Here is a 16,751-nt window from a genome sequence, read left to right on the forward strand (position 1 = left end):
TCTGTAAAACATATTCATAGAGATGCATTACTTTTTCTTAAACTTCACAATTGTACTTTTCCTACGTTGGTCTCTGAAACACAGAGAAGTTTGTTCTCATACTGGGACAAAATGTGAAATAGTTCAAAACACATGAATACTTTTACATTGACGTACAAAAGACTTAAGATGTTTGTCATTTCTCAATATTTTGCACGCAATGAGCCAAAGTTCTATCTGTGGTCCTTAAACGACCATTTCAATGTCCTACCACTGTCATTCCTTCCCCCCTCTATAGTCTGCAAACCTGGCTGCAAACCACGCTGCAGCAGCAACGTGGGAGTAGCCACCAAGCGGGACGCCTCAGTGCTCTGCCTGGCTGTGCCAGCACAACATTAATTAGCCTAATACACAGAACACACTATGTACAGTCCACACACTTGTTAAGAACCGACGCGAGGCAAAAGCAGTCATTACTCACCGCAGAGTCAGAAATAGAGTGCACAGCAGTGTGTGGGGGAAGAGAAGGGTGTGAAAAGACAAGAAAGGTGAAGAAAAAAATGTTCCTCAGAAATGTGCGACAAAGAAGTCATTATGAGCTCTTCAGCTCCTTCATGTGAAGTCTAACTATCTGTCTCGCCTAAATTATTCATTTATCCCTTTTTTCAGAGCATTTCCTCTCCAGAGTCAAATGACAAACCTGCAGGATGAACCACAATAGGTTACCAACTGATAATTAAATCATTTATTATCAGAGAAGAAGCCATATGCTCTGCAGATGCATGCATGACAAGTGTGGGATTGTGAGTGGTATAAATATTCACAAGCCCAAATTCACAAAAATTATTTTCAACTTGCAGATCAGATGGTGTTGATCAGACAGGACAGAGCAATGCGAAGATACTGAATAGATTTGGACCAGAATGGACTGTAGAAGCGAACATGGTCAGACCCCGTCTATGTAGTGTCAGTGTATGGTTGGATTTTTTATTTTTTTTATACAAGACATTACAGCAGGAGTACAGTAGGTTTTTGTCAGTGCCACTGTGCTGATTATGTTCCACTGGACAGGGTTAAAGGTGAGTAATTAGGTTCAGTGTTGAGAGAGCAACGTACATTATCGCAGTTGAATACACTGACTCAAGATTTGGTTTAGTTCACTTTCTTTCTCCATTGCAGCTTAATGAGAAGCTATAATGACACCGAAGAGCTGCCTTCAGAGTAAACATCCAAGCCCAACCAAAAAGGGTTGTCTCTATAATTATTAGGAATTTATATACAGTTAAATGCCTAGAAATGATTAAAAATAAGAACCATGAGATAGTTTTAAGATTTTCTTCCCCTTTTCAATGTCAATGATAAAATGACTCCATTCTTTCACTCTGTGATCTATTTGAATGTCTTAAGTGATCAATTGTTCCATCGTGGAAATTTGGAGCCAAATGCAAAGGGACTTTATTTTGCCGTGTTGTAGTCATAGCTCGCGCAACACAGTGAAGTAGTCCACTAATTAGCTTTGAAAGCACATTTCTATCTCATCTTAAAACTCTTTTCTTACTCACAGGAAGCCCGAATAAATAGACTGCAGCACAGAAAAGCTTCTCCGGCGTGACAATTTCCAGGTAAAGCTGACCCACTGGAATGTGACAGCAAGAAGAGAAGTGACTCACGAAGAAAACCAGAAGTTCACAAATGTGAGCCAATACAGGAAATCACAGCCTTTACACTGGAAAACTTTGGTGATTGGCAAGTGAGCACCTGAAGGGCAATCTTTGGTTGGCTGCAACAGGGCTGCAGTCAGGTGCCCACTAACACATTAACTCCCACGGGAAGCCTTGATGAAAATGCACTTAGCTGTTTCCGTGGGCACTGAAGTGCTGTTACTCTTGACATTCCTGGTACCCCTTCATAGCTCAATGAGGCCCGATTCTCCCTGGGAAAAAGTGCTTAGCTTCTTGTTGGCAAGGCAAGCTAATATGCTGCTTCTGGTTTGCTTCCAAATCACCTTTAAAGTGAAACTAAGCCTAATCATCAAGAATACCAGACATTCATGTGGTGTATGCTCAAAGGAAAAGCTGGCGATGTCAATAAAGCTCAGTGATTAGACTGTTTGGAATATATTGGAGTTTCTATAGAAACATCCCACATTGTAAACAAGTTATTATTACGCCAAGTATGCACCAAATAAAGTGTCCCAAAATTTCACAGTTAAAAGGGAGCACATCTCGTCTTCTGCCATCTCTTGGACCGTCTGTTTTGTGACCCATCCAGCCAAAGCTCAGCTCTTCATCAAACCAACAACCTGCTGATAAAGACCTGACTGCTGTGAAACACTGTTCATCAATAACTATGGCTAATAAAACAAATAGCCTCGTTTATGACGCAGAAAACAGCTCTGATGGTGAGATTTATGCAAACTTAATTAATTGGAACAACAACAAGAACATATTCTTATCCAAGTAAGTTAGGGTTAGCCTGTCCTTTCAGCAGGGATCCTCAGCAGAGGGAGATGCATGTTTATTGATGTTTTGCATTTGTATATGGAGAATCAGGGCGTCATTTAGCATAACCAATGAAGATAAGAAAGTATTAGAAGAACCAGAAAACACAGACCACCGACACAGACCACAAAGCCACAAAAACATTGTTTTCATAAAAGTAAGAAAATACACATGTATTGTGTACAGTATAAAAACTACTGCAAATCATTTTATAACAGTCTGAAATTTAGGTTTATATTTGAGTTGTGGTGTTATATTACAAACAAAAGCCTTTTTTATTGTGTCAGATCTTCATAAACACATTAAATAAATCTGGGTAAAGTTGTTACTGAGACATTAAATCAGCAATAACGATATAATTAGATAATTTTAAGGTTAAAGAGTGTGTTTAGTTTGTGATACATGTAATAGCGAAAAATGATAGAAGAATTTGAGAAGTAAAATCATTTTTGGGGGAGAAAGTACAGGTTCCTAGGAATGGGGAGCTAATTGAAAGCAGGGAGTGCAATTTTCCACATTGCTTCATTTTGAGTTAACCTCAGTTCTATTGTTTTCATTGTGTCTTCTTACTCTAAGTTCAGTTTCTTTTTTTTTCTTATTCCCATGTGTAAATTAAGCCACTTTAAATTGTTGAGGCAAGAAAAGTCCTTTATAGTAGGATACGTTTCTTACAAGGTCACAATTCTCATTGTGTTTTACTGTCAGAAATTAGAACAGATTTAGAAAACAAGGTCAGAATAATGTTCCAACACTTCCACATGCAGGCAAATGTTTGATCTATAATTTGGTCAAATAGTTTGAATGTTCAGGCCCATATTTATAAAGATTCCCCATTTAGGCTGTTGAAGTAATATTTGTCTTTCGTAGTTTTCTTTTTATTACAGAATCCAATTAGTAGACATGACAGTCTGGTTAATTATACTTTTTAATTCTAGGCTCTACTACCAACTCCAGTTGATCCTAAGCATATTATATATATATATATATATATATATATATTTTTTTTTTTTTTTTTTTTTACAAATTTTTTCAGCTCTTGGGAACTTAATTTGAAATAAACACATTAAAATTCCCAATAAATCTGGGTTAATTTGCTATTGAGACATTAAATCAGATTACAACAACTATATAGCAAAGCCAATGGACTTCTCTCTGCCGACAGGAAAGGGGAAGAGAAAGGGGGGATAGGCAGGTGGATGGGACTCGAACTTTAGATGGCTGCATCAATGTCTTTAGCCTCTGTATACGGTGCATCTGCTATAACCACTGCATCACAGCACAATTTAAATTAGGTGTGATTATCTTTGATCGAGCCTAAATAAACCTTGATCTCATACAGAAAGCTCTCGTTTCTACAAATCTGTAACAGAATCGTTCAGTGAAATGGTAAGTAGTTTAGCTGATTTTATTTAAAGTATGTAATGGATCGTGAGACTGATTTATTTATGCATATTAAAATAGTTTAAATGTCAAACATCGTTTTTAGACCTTGAAGCTTTGGAGCAAAACGCAAATGCAACACATTCTGGTGTGCCCAGCAATCCAAAAGAATATATGTATGAAATCTTAAATTTGGCCTTTCTGTTTCTCAAGTGCTAAAATTCTTTTGTTTAAATTTTCCTTTTTTCCAGACGGAGAAGCTTGAACAGCAGATCTTTGTGTTTCTCTTCTTTTTTCTCAGCAAAGCCAATGGACTTAATCACGGCAGCGAGGCCTGTTCCCCACGGAGCATCAATGACTCGTTACCCGCGATAACACGGCAGGACCCTGGCTGACGGAGGCGATGCCTGAATTAAAATCCTGCTCCCATGGAAACAGGCTTAGCAGCTCGCTGTGCAGCGTCACCTCTGAACTCTCGTCTTTGTCTCAGGGCCGTGACAAGTGCTGTGAAATGGAGATGGGGCCTTCGGCAGAAGAAAAAGCACAATAATGCTACATTCTTTTCGCTGTCCATTTTATGAGCCTGCCACATATTTCTGAAGTATGAAAAGGGGCCAGCCCTGCTTGTGGAGAAGCCCTTCAGAAGTTGATGAAAGAGCTTCATGGTGGTATTCAAAGGGGGAAAGATCTGCACTGAGCTGATGGAACCCCACCCTATTTCTACCTTTATTACTATAACTACATGCAGCTCCCAGTTAAGCCCACATAATAGTGAAACAGTGCCCTTTACTGCTAAATGGCTCCCTCGTCTTTGTTCCTTGAACTTCTCAACAGTTACATTTTCCCCTCTGTTCCTGATTAAGTATATATCAAATATTCATGGCTATGGAAACGTGTAACAATGGCTCTTAAGAGAGCCTGCTGAGTATCTAATTTATTCAGACCATACATGCCTGAAACCCTATGCTGCTTCAGAAACCTCACTCTCTGTTTTTCAGTACGCCCAGGCCAAAGTTCCACTGGTAATGGTCGCGAGGAGAGCCAAAGTAAATGCCTGCTGCTTGTTTTCTTTGTGAGTGTGGGTTACTGTGTGGTGCATTTTCCAGTATCCAGGGACTAGCTGTACTCAGCTAAATGTATGCATCAACTACAAAAAAAAAACTATTCAAAAATATCTGCTTCCGATTTTTCGCTAGGGAAATTTGCAGAACCGTCACAGAAACTATCTGGACTACTCAGCAGAATCTTTACTTTTTGAGGTCAACAGCCTCGGCAAAAAGAAACCCATCAAAGAATCACAAATACTTAAATAGAACCATAGGATGTTATTACTCTGGTTAACCATCCTTACGGCTGCTGATGTAAATGGTCAAAAATGTGGAAAGACAAAGAAGAAGGGCTGGAGCTCATTGGGATCAAACAGTGCAGGGATTTGATTTGATTTTTTACTAAAAGTGAGAAAAAACTATGGACTTAGTTTTATTGTAAATGCAATTATTTAGCATTTTTGTTCACGTCAGTAATTTTGCTAAACATGTTTCCTCTTCCTGGAAACAGGAAGATTCCGAACTGTTTTATTTTGTCTCTACCTGAGTCACAAGAAGATCTCCATGTCCCTGAATGTATCCTGCTTGAACCTCCTGACACATTTGCAGTTTTAGTCATGGTACTTTTTGTGAGTTTAAAAATGGAGTTCCACCCAGAGATTTATATTTTTTGAGTCCAGTCTCGCAGGGGGGCGACGGTTCACTGGTTCGGCTACCGTCTACTCAGAAGAGGAGAACAAAAAAGAAATGTTTTGTAGTTGGTTTCCTGAAAAATGAAAAATAGCAAGTCGCCCCACCAAATTTCCTAGAACAAAAGCTCATTGTTGTTTGTTTTCTTCTGCCAGAGATCTTGATTCACTGTGTTTTGGCTCCACCCTTCGAGTAGGAATTTAATTGCTGCATTGGGGACAAACATTACACAAAGTCACAAAATCAAAGTTGCAGCAAACAAAGCTTTAACAGATGATGAAATGAGCGTCAAAGGTTGTATTAGTTGGTTGTCTTCCTCCTAATTGTTTGTTTCTATACTCAGCTAGCATTACAAAAGCCTCTAACACAATGGTTAAAAAGGACTATTGTACAACAGGGGGGCTGCACAGTATACTGATTCACAATTATCATTGCTACATCAATGCTAGTATGCTGCAGCCCTATTTTTAAACCATTAACATTTCTTCCAAGTAACCCATTGTATTTTGAAAAAAGAGAAACCAAACAGCTTTTGATTTCTCCTTTTTTAATCCAGTAATGACTCTCGAACTACCTGCCGGTCAGCTACAGACACATTGTGCAATCAACAACGAAGAAAATTATTTTCCCTGGTTGTGACACAAGATGTTCACCTGACAATGAACAATCAGCACAAGTATATGTCCTGCTTGTCCTTTTCATGCACGGCACAATATCCGTCACATACAGTTCACATAAAATGGCCAAAAGTGCTGTGGGAGCAATGTTTTTATAGCTTAGCCACAAGCTGCCCTTCTTCCAGCCTCTCAGAAACTGGCCAGAGGCCTGCAAAGGAACCACTGAGTGAACCAAAAGCCCACTGGAGGCCTGACAACATCCCAGTGAATCAAGCCCTGACAAAACCATAACAGCTCTTCTCCTTCTGCCTTCAGCTTCTTTCATCTTCTCTATATTTTGTGTGTCTTGAGCGGGTGAAATATGACAGATCTCTTCCCGTCGCAGTGGCTGCTGCATTTTTTCTGTAAATTCATATGTAACCACAGCCTTTTTTTCCAAGGCTCCTCTTTGGCAAGCCTGTGTGAGAAAAAAAAGGCCTCACAACACGGATGAAAAAGCAGCTTTTAGTTATTCCTCCCTCCCCCCCACTAAATCACCTGGCACTAGGGTAAAACGGGGATATTACCATGTGAAAAGAATCTTTCAAGCACCGATTTGTGCACAAAAATGAGGTTTGTTACAAAAAATTGTCAGCAGTCAGAGTACTGACTCATGCAACAATATGTAGTAAATTTAATGGCTTCTGAAGCACTGAACAAAATGTCTAGCAACTTTTATTATTATTATTATTATTATTATTATTATTATTATTATTATTATTATTATTTAATTGGGTTTTATTGTAAACAAACAACACTAAGTAGTGCATTTCTGTGAAGTGTTTTTAAAATGTCTTGCAAAAATACAAATCAAACTGATTAGTAAACTTGTTTTCAGCTCCTGAGTCAAAGTTTTGTAGAACCTCCTTTTGCTGCAACTACAACTTCAAGTATTATGGGGTGTCTAATTTTACATATTTACACACTGCAAAGAAACTCTGCCCATTCATCTTTTTGGATATGTAACCTACAGTTAGATTATATACACTGTGTGAGAACTTAAATATTTAAATCTTGCGACAGATTCTCTGTCTGATTTAAGGTAATTATTAAGCTTTGATCCATATTATTGCATTGTTGATCTGTCTGCATGTGTTAGAGTTTTTTAGTCCTGCTGGAATCTGAACACTCCAGGGAAAGTTCATCTTTACACTTTTGTAGATAATGGCTCCTTCTGTTGTTTGTTGAAGTCCCAAAGCCTTATGAAGGGCTTTGTCATTTTTTTCCCAAACTTATAGATCAATAACCTATATTTTATATTGCATTAAATGTCTTTACATCAAGATATTATGTGCTGCTGCTTCAGGTATTTGGCCTACTTCGTGTCGTCAAGCAAGTTCTGTTTAAGGTTCAGGTTTGTCAATAGTGAGGGCTACAGTGACTGGTGAAATGTTTTAATCACAGTTAATTCAATTAGCATTAATTTTGGGGGTGGATTTGAGGGCTGTTGTCACTATTAAGTTTAATTATCCTTTAAAAACAGATGTTTTCTATTTACTCTGAGTACTGATTGGAAACTTTGATTTAAAAAAAGTCAAAGTAGGAAAAATCTGTCGGGGGTAAATACTTCACCATCATTTATTTCCCTTTAACTGTACAGCTATGCACCACTTTGTGCTGGTTTATCACAAAAATCCTCATGAAATGCAACAAAATGCAACAGAGCTTGTTTTTGTAATCTCACAAACATAGGTGTACGGCGGTCCGAATGCATTGACAAGTCACTGAATGTTAAACTGCAACATTCTGTTCCGGCTACAGTGTAATTTTTTAAACCAACAACGTTGAACAGATGAAAAAGTTTTGCTTCTGCTGCTTACCGTAAAGTAACTCTAGCTCAATTTCCAAAAGAAAGTCTAACAAGTATAACGATGATATTACCAGAAAAGGAACATGAAACAAAAACACATGGCCAACATAGCAGACATAGTCGGAGCATGACCGAACTACAAATGAGCACTCACAGGTTGGACAAATTCACTCAGACAGGGCCGTGAACGTACTCAGAATTTGCAGGAATCACAGCCACAATGAATGCCGGGTTGCACACAGAAGGCAAGTCCCGCAACTTTTGTCCACTCAGCTTGTCAGCACTTTTAGGAGGGATAAATTCTGCACAGTTCCACTCACTTAACTCAGCTTTTCCGGGTCAATCAGCCTTCAAGAGTTTAGCACCCCCAACTTCAACCCATCAAACCACACTTCCACTCTGTATTTTTATGTCCCTGCTATCTCGACTGAGCCTTTTCAGGCTGAGCTGTAACACTTAAAGGAAAGGAGGAAATATTAGCGAAGCCAAGGTTGCCCAGACACATTTCTTCTTTTTTGTGTGTGTGTGCGCTCTCTGCAGATAATTGTCTTTCCATCAAATTGCTGTGACTGGCTGGCATTCAGGAAGAAAAACCAAAGCACTTTAATAGTCCATGTAGTGGTGCAAAATGTCATTATCTGTGCACTGTGCTGCATCGGATTGTTCAGTGTTGTTTTAGGGCAAAAAAAAAATATTTCATCAGTGTAAATAAAAATAATAATAATAATAATAATAATAATAAAACATGCACAGCAGTTTTACATTTGCTTGTAAAATGAACAGACTTAATAAATAGATGAATATGTTGCAATATGCATGGATATGGGGGGTTTTTGCAGTCGTTTTAAGTGTTATTTGGAAAAAATTACATCAGACATGATGTTGACTTTTAATCAGAAACTGACCCCAAAAAGTCAGTGAAAATCACATAAACCTCTTTACAGAGAAGCCAGTTTACTGGATTTGAGGTGGGAGCTTTCAGCCAAGCTTAGTGTGGAAAATCTCCACTGCCTCCATTTCTCACGTCTATATCAGAACTTTTTTTTATTTATTTATTTAAAAAAAAAAAAAAAAAAAAAAGAAAACACTGACATTATTCAGACAATTTTTTAAACTCAGTAATAATGTCTTTTAAATCTTACCTCAGCTGCTGGGATGCCTTCAGGTGGGCGACACTGCAGTAACACTTCCTGCTCGAGTAACACTTCCTTCCCCAGAGGTTCCTGATCAAACGTCTTTCTCAGGTCTGCGGGGAAACAGACAAAGCACACTGTGCATCAGCATGAACCTACAGCACACTATGATACTGGCAAGTACATGTAGTGACATATTTTAACATAAAGTTAGGAATAAATGCTGAGTAAAGTGAAAACATTTTTATCACCAAATAAATTATGTAAACAAACTGCATCTTGCTGACTGTTGTAGGGGTTTGCAACTCCAGTACTCGAGTGCCACTGTCCTCCAAACTTTTGGATGCATCTCTGCTCCAACACAACCCAGTCAAAAGGCCAAATTACCTGAGCAACGTCAGCAAGTTTTGGAAAGGCCTGGTCATTAAGCATTTATTTGATTCAGGCGCACTGGAGCAGGAATGCATCCAAATGTTGCAGGACTGTGGCACTCAAGAACCAGAATGACAAATTCCTGGTTTAGAAACAGACTGTTTATGCACAAGTACACTGAGAATTAGGTTTTATTCTATCATATCCTACATTTTACAGTGAAGTGCAAACCGTAGGCAACAACAGCTCAGCAGAGGCATATATAAATATGGGAAATATAGCACTTACACTATAAAATCTCGCAAATCTTTCCAAAATACTCCACACCACACATGCACACTTCATTTCTTTACTGACACAAGCTTTCGTCTTCGTTCTTTTTTCATCTTCATTTTCCCACTTTGTCATCTTTTCAATGAAACTGGTGGCCTCATTTTCAGCTCTTGACAACTTGCGCTGATTGTTCATTGTCAGTTGTCTCCGCAGTGTCACAAAAACACCTGGCACGCTCACAAGCAACATTTTGGCATCTCTTGAAAAAGACCTAAACTATAGAGATGAACAAAAGTAAAAAATAAAAAAAAAGACAGCAAACTTGATTCTGACACATGATTGACATGTCAAGTGATGAAAAATCACTTTTTTTTCATATTCACTACTACAGAAACATGCATATTAGGTTAGTTGGGTTCTATAAAAGGTCTTCAGGAGTATGTGTGTGTATGGTTATTTGGCCTGAGTGTACAGGCTATACCTGCGTTTTAACCAATTCAGTGGGCATACACAATGGATACATGCATCAAATCCAAGAACGATCACTATTTTGTGTTTATGAATGGATGCTATGCCTTGCTAAACATGGATGCATTTATTGAGTTCAGTGTAAATCAGTAAAAGGGCTGGGTTGTGATGCATTACTGAGAATGGTCCTTAGTTTCTTCATTTTCAGTTGGATTTAAAAATAATATTGCTATTAAATCACCTGCAGCACAGTTTTATCTGTTATGTGCTATAGTCCTTAGGGGAAAAAAAGTACTAATCAGTCAAAACTGGAATCGGCAGGTGAGACCTTAAAGACATTGGAAATTTGCATCTGTCAGGAAAAGTCTGAACTGTGTATCTCTACTTCAAACTTTGTTAATGAAAAAAATTATTAGCTTTGAAACTTGATCTTTCTTGATACAGTAAGCAGAGTAAAACTAGTCTTTACTGATGCCTATGCTATGTTGACTTTTAAGAAAAATGAAGTTGGTCCTTATGCACATAGTACCACTGTTATTTTTTTGTTTTTTGGGGGGGCGGTTTATTTGCAGTGCAGGTAAAATTGTTGCTTTGCAAAGCAGGGAAGTTTCTTTGTCGCCCACTGCTTCCAGCAGTTCGTCATGTTTTTATTTAAGCTCTTGGATTTCTCAGTGTTCCAAGGACCAGAAGTAAATGAGATCATGCTGCACTTAGTTTCCATCCTCCTTAGTTTCGTAATAAACGGCCTGAAAATGTGCAGAAAATGTTGATCAAACAATTTTACATCTGAACTGTCATTCAGGGTTATTTATATGCCTTCCTTTATGTTTTGTGGCTCTGGTGGCCTCTATCCATTAGTAGATACTGGCTGGACAGGAAGTAGGGCAGAGAGAGAAGACATGCAGTAAATAAGACCAGAAGCAGGAGTCAAGCCCAGGACAGCTGCATCAACGACTGTAGCCTCAGCATATGTAGCACCTGCTTTGCCACTGAGCCATACGACGCCCAAATATTTATATTTTGACATCCTTATTTTATGGCTGTATCATATTACAACAGTATAAGCATTATACACATCACAAAAAACTGATTTAATTATCATAAGTGCCAGCTAATTATTGGGTAACCATGCATTCGGGGTCTCTATGCTTGTAGTATTACGTAACATTAATACTTTCTAATTAACTGTTTATTAATCAGAAATTGTCTGATTTATACATACAATGTAAAGTAATATTCTACAGCCGAAGTTAAAATTTAAATGTCCACACGTGTTACATATTTAGCCTTACATTAACTCCTTCACTTTTGTTTCATTTTGTGATCAGTGCCACTACTTTGGATATGTGGAGACTTTTAGGATTTTTGGTCATAAAGAAGTTTTACACATCTAGACCCCTGCTTCCTTTTTGTCCAGAAGACATAGTCTGGACTCTGTTTGGCATAAAATTATTCTGTTGACATAAATTCAAGATTATTATGACTTCATAATGGTGCAATATTTTAAAATTTGAGACTAAATGAGAAGCAGTGATGCAGACTGAACATGTAGCGTATGTTCTGCTGTAGACTTTTTCAAAAAAAAGCACATAAACCTCTGAACTCTGGAACTCTTGGGCTAAGCATGTAAAGAGATAGCCATACAATAAAGTGTCTTGGGAGATCAGTACAGAAGGAGTATAAAAGAAATACACCTGTAAACTTTAGAGAAAGGTTTACATTTTTTTATTTTTGCTTTAGTTTAATAGTATAACATAGGAATACATTATATTACAATAGAGAGATCTGGCTGTTTTTTTTTTGTTTGTTTGTTGTTTGTGTGTTTTCGTTTTATAAAACACAAGACCCAGAGGAACCAAAAACTACATATATTTTGATGTTCAAAACACACTGAATAAGAGTCCTTGTCCTTGTTCCAGTTCAACTTAAGCATGCCTTCAGGGGAGTATGCTCTGATTCCAAACATTACTATGAGTTTTAAAAAGCTGAAAGGTTGGATGATAAATTGAAAAGATTTTTTTTTAGATTGAAATACAAGAAAAAGGAATAACAAGACAGGCGTTTTCTTTGAAAAACGATTTAAGGAATTTTATCCAAGGACAGATGCATCATTTGTTTTTGTCTCCAATAAACAGAAGGGGGGGAAAAAAAGGAAAGAAAACAACATGCAAAGGAGGCTATTAAAGTTTCTGTTTTGTTCTAAAAGTTATGCTGTTAAATCACAACAACAACGCAGGGATTGATTTCTGCTCCAACTGCCTCTTAAAGACAGAAGATTGCGCAGACACGGTGTGACAGGTGAGGCAACACAGTCACACATTCTGGATGATACATTTTGATTTACTGCATATGCAGTATGGCTAAATCTAATAAATCAAATTTGATTCCTTCACATAAATGCATTACAGCATATGGAAATCTTCATGACTGCTCAGTGTGCAGTGATTCAGCATGCCACTGGCCGCTTTAGAGTAAACCATAAAAGCTGGCAGCCACTTACTGGTGATAAGGTCCCAAGAGGGCCTAAATTTAGACCCAACATATTTCATAGTAAAAAAGATGAAGTGCAAGTCAAAGAACAGGAAACAGACAGAGGAAACCAACAAATGTTGTTTTGTTGCCACAAAAAAAGAACAAAATAAAATGAACATAAAGAGGCTTTTAAAAGTATTTACAGCTGTGGAATATTTTCTCATTTTGTCACATTTCATAAACTTCAGATTGTCAGGAGAGCACATACCAATAGCAGTTTTAAATCTTGCTAAGTTTAAGTCTCACATTGACTTAGTTTTCTTCTTTTAAACATGTTGATATATTTTTATCTAAGCCACCATAGAGTAGCTCTGTTCAGCTCCGTGTCACTCTAGATTTTCAGGGTAATGTGCAGTTAGTTTTCTGCTGATCTCATCCAACGACGGTGCCTCCCATAACTTATTTGCTGTGTCCACTGCTTCTCTGACAAAAGCTTTCCTTACCCTGGTGTATCAGTCTCAGTTGATGGGCATGTCATGGTAGTTTTGGAGTATTGTCATTTATTTTTGGATGATATATTGAACCGTTTTTAGTGAGGTGTCCAATAATTGGGATGTAATTTTACAAAGCAACACCAGTTTAAACTTTGCCAGCAGCTTCGTCCCTACTCTAACTGCTGAGATCCTCGATGTTGTTTGCTCTCTACACTAAAAAAAAAAAAAAAAAAACCCACATAGATTTGTGTTTAATAAATACATGACTTGGTGTATCAGATTGAATCCCAATAAAATACATTGAAATATGTTGTCTGAAAAATGGGTTAAGACTCGAGAGGCATGGATGTTTCGCAAGCCACTGCAAAATACTTTTATGTTTACTGCATGTGGAGTTTAGCTATTCCTCTGGTCTGGAGTCTCTCTCCTCTCCTCACACCTCCTAACCTGGATCAGCCCTGCGGCCCAATGATGGGGCGCGCGATCAGCTGAGTTGGCATTCCTGTGGGAGTCGCGGTGCACACAAACATTTCAAACCTCCACAGAAACAGACACATATGACTGCCATTACCTTAAGTGGATGTGTTTGGCTACTTGTCTCGCTAAATTACGCCAACCTCACACTTCAGACATGGTTTCTTTCCCCACTGAGAAAATCATTAGCAGCTAGAACGAGTCCAGATTAGGAGTGACACAGAACACATTCAACATCTGAATCTAATTCAGCGATAAAAACGTTGGTCAGCAGGTTTTACCTGGAATAAAAATATATAGGCCTATATATAGGGCTGCAAACAAAATTATCCTTCTCCATACTTTTAATTAACTTTAATTAATCTGACTGTAGAATTTTCTCAGTCGTCAGGCAAACCGTGCGCCGCAAAAACTGAGACAAATTAAATCAGAAGAACTTTTTGTACACTCCGATGTGTTCCTGCAAAACCTTTTTACGTTGCAACTCTGAAAGCTCTGTCCTTAACATGGCAACCTCTTTGCACAGCAGCACTTGCTCTGACTCACTATCTGATTAAGCTGCATATGTTTAGATGATGGGAGAGGAGAGGAAAACAACCCCAGTTTCCATTAGCCTAACGGGTTGGAGTCTGGCTCTAACAAGAAGCCCGCCCAAAGAGAAAGCCCACTAGAGGAGCTAATCCATTCAGCAGAAGCTAATGGGAGGGGAAGAGGAGTCCATTGTGATTTGAGGGATAGGCTAGTGCTGGCAGGCCGCTCATCACGGGTGATTATAGGAGGTGGAGCAGCGGGAACGAGCTCGGTGGGAGACTGGGAAGCGTGATTCTCTATTCGAAAGGCAAGCCTTATCGAAGCAGTAATAAGGGTTGTCGGTGCTCGAACTAAAGAGAACGCAACAAATTTAGATAAGAACTGTGAGGGAAATGAGGGCAAACAGCAGGAGAAAAACATTTAGTAGGTATATGATAATTTAAAGATGAAGGAAAGAATTCAAAAGGCTCAAACTGAGAGAGACAAATGCTAAGTAAGTTTAAACCGGCTGACTCAGGTGAAAACCGCAGATGTTGACTCCTCACTGTGCCATCTGTTCCAATTTGGTGTAGATGAGTTCATTTTAAAAGTAGAATTGAGTTGCCAGCTAAACTTTTCGTTACTATCATTGAAGCAGAAGCCAGAGAAAAAAAAGTCCTGAACTGACTCAGTAATTTCAAGAATGAGTTCAGGTCAATCATCATTTTATGAAAGAGAATAAAACAAACCACTGCTAGATTGTCAATAATATATCAATGTAAAACAAGATCATCTAAATTTTTTATGTCCAACTGCATTAGAGTAACTTTGTGCTGAGAAGAAAAATGAACAAATCAGATATTCTGGTGGAATTAAAGAAATCATCCAAACTGCAAACTGACTAAATGAAGAATATTGCTAAGTGAAACGGTTTGTTTCTTGTTGCTTTTGCTGCAGAGGTTTGATTTCAATGTTGAACTGTGTTGCTTCCACTGAGTAAACAAAGACCCAACTGTGATAGGCCCTCTACGCCACTGAAGCCTGTATCAAAAAAAAAGCTTAAATCTCGTTGGCCAACAGGAGAAGAAGGAGCAAACCTCTGCAGGAAATGTCATGGAACCGTAAAATGACTGACAGATGCTTGGGAAGCTCAGGCATCTCACTGGTACTACAAAATGACTTGCCTTCAGGTGGCATTTTGACAACAATGCATGAGCAAGTTGTATTACATAATATTTGTTGTGTTGCAAAAAAGGGCTGCCTTGATGTCACAACTCTGCATAACAAAAACTCTGTTTACCGCATCGCAGTCTTCTGGGGTTTCATTACTTTTCAGATTCTCACTAGAACATCCTTTGGGGAACAGCTTAAAATGAGCCTAAACTTTGGGGCCAGTGCAGAATGTCTCTCATTACTTGAAAACAGTTGTGCTGTGCTGTTCAGAAGGAGGACAAACACACAGTCAGGGAACAAATGGGGACCATGGAGGAGGAAAAAAAGGGGGAATGCTGACATAAATAGGAACCATATAGGTCTTCTACTGTGTACAAACACTGCTTTGGCTCTTTGCTTTTTTGCTTTTTCTTCTCGTCGTTTACACAGAGCGCAATGAAACCCATTCGGATTCTCTAAACTGTCATGAAAGTAAGATGTCAGCAAAAGCCTTTTTAACAACCTGTTGGACATCGACCGTCTGGCAAGCTCAAGATTGTGCTTAGAGAGGAATGCACAGATGAGGGAGTGGATAATAACACATAAACTCACAGGCGATGCGGACGTGGGCTTTGCGGCTCTTGGTGGTCCCAGCGGAGCTCCAGGCCACACACTGACACCAGAAGTCCTCCGGCCCAAACAACTCCTCCACCTGCTGCCGGGTGATCTCTATGCTGGCCTCTCTCACAACCAGACCTGCAGAGGTAACAGAGCAAGTTTAGAGAGCAGAAACAAACTGACTCAACCTTAAAGGATTCGTTAGAAAAAAGGAAAGAAAATCAAACATGTTCCTCTCAGACGTCGTGGTATTTTGGAGGGTCAGTCTGGACTGACTAGACAAGCCTGAGTACTGAGCTGTTTTGGTCTGAGCCCTGTGGGGGCGGCCTCTCGATGTTACAGCTAACACAATCCTGTTTGCTAACTCATCTGATTAGGGCTCATTTGGATGCCAGGACCTAACAAACAAACAAACAAACAAACAAACAAACAAACAAACAAACAAACAAACAAACAAACTGGCCCTGGAACAGACGCTTCTATCAACAGCTGCCACTCTACAGCAGACTCTGCTGCCGCCAGTCTGCCTACATCTGTGTTTGCATATATAAGCCCATTGATATCATATGTTTCCCTAACAAAAATAGACACAGAAGATATCAACACTTTAATTCAGCTCAACACAAATCACATTTTTATGGCTCAGATGTGTATTAATTAAGGAAGGTGCACCAAACCGCAGACATTTAAGGGTAAAAAGATAAGTTCATATATGTTCCATTT

The 16,751-nt window shown here is 38.7% G+C and overlaps 1 protein-coding gene across 4 annotated transcripts in view; it reads right to left on the reverse strand.

Moving 5' to 3' along the window:
- unc5cb (unc-5 netrin receptor Cb) overlaps window positions 1–16,751 on the reverse strand; it is a 142,843-nt gene that overhangs the window by 36,410 nt on the left and 89,682 nt on the right. For all 4 annotated transcript variants that reach the window (XM_008424252.2, XM_017307961.1, XM_008424253.2 and 1 more), the window contains exons 3-4: window positions 16,023–16,166; window positions 9,205–9,308 (exon numbers count right to left, since the gene is read on the reverse strand). In XM_008424252.2, the coding sequence (XP_008422474.1) occupies window positions 9,205–9,308; window positions 16,023–16,166 (248 nt within the window). The remainder of the gene's footprint in view (window positions 1–9,204; window positions 9,309–16,022; window positions 16,167–16,751) is intronic.

The sequence above is a fragment of the Poecilia reticulata genome, linkage group LG12 (genome assembly GCF_000633615.1).
Source record: "Poecilia reticulata strain Guanapo linkage group LG12, Guppy_female_1.0+MT, whole genome shotgun sequence".
In the NCBI taxonomy this organism is placed as follows: domain Eukaryota; kingdom Metazoa; phylum Chordata; class Actinopteri; order Cyprinodontiformes; family Poeciliidae; genus Poecilia; species Poecilia reticulata.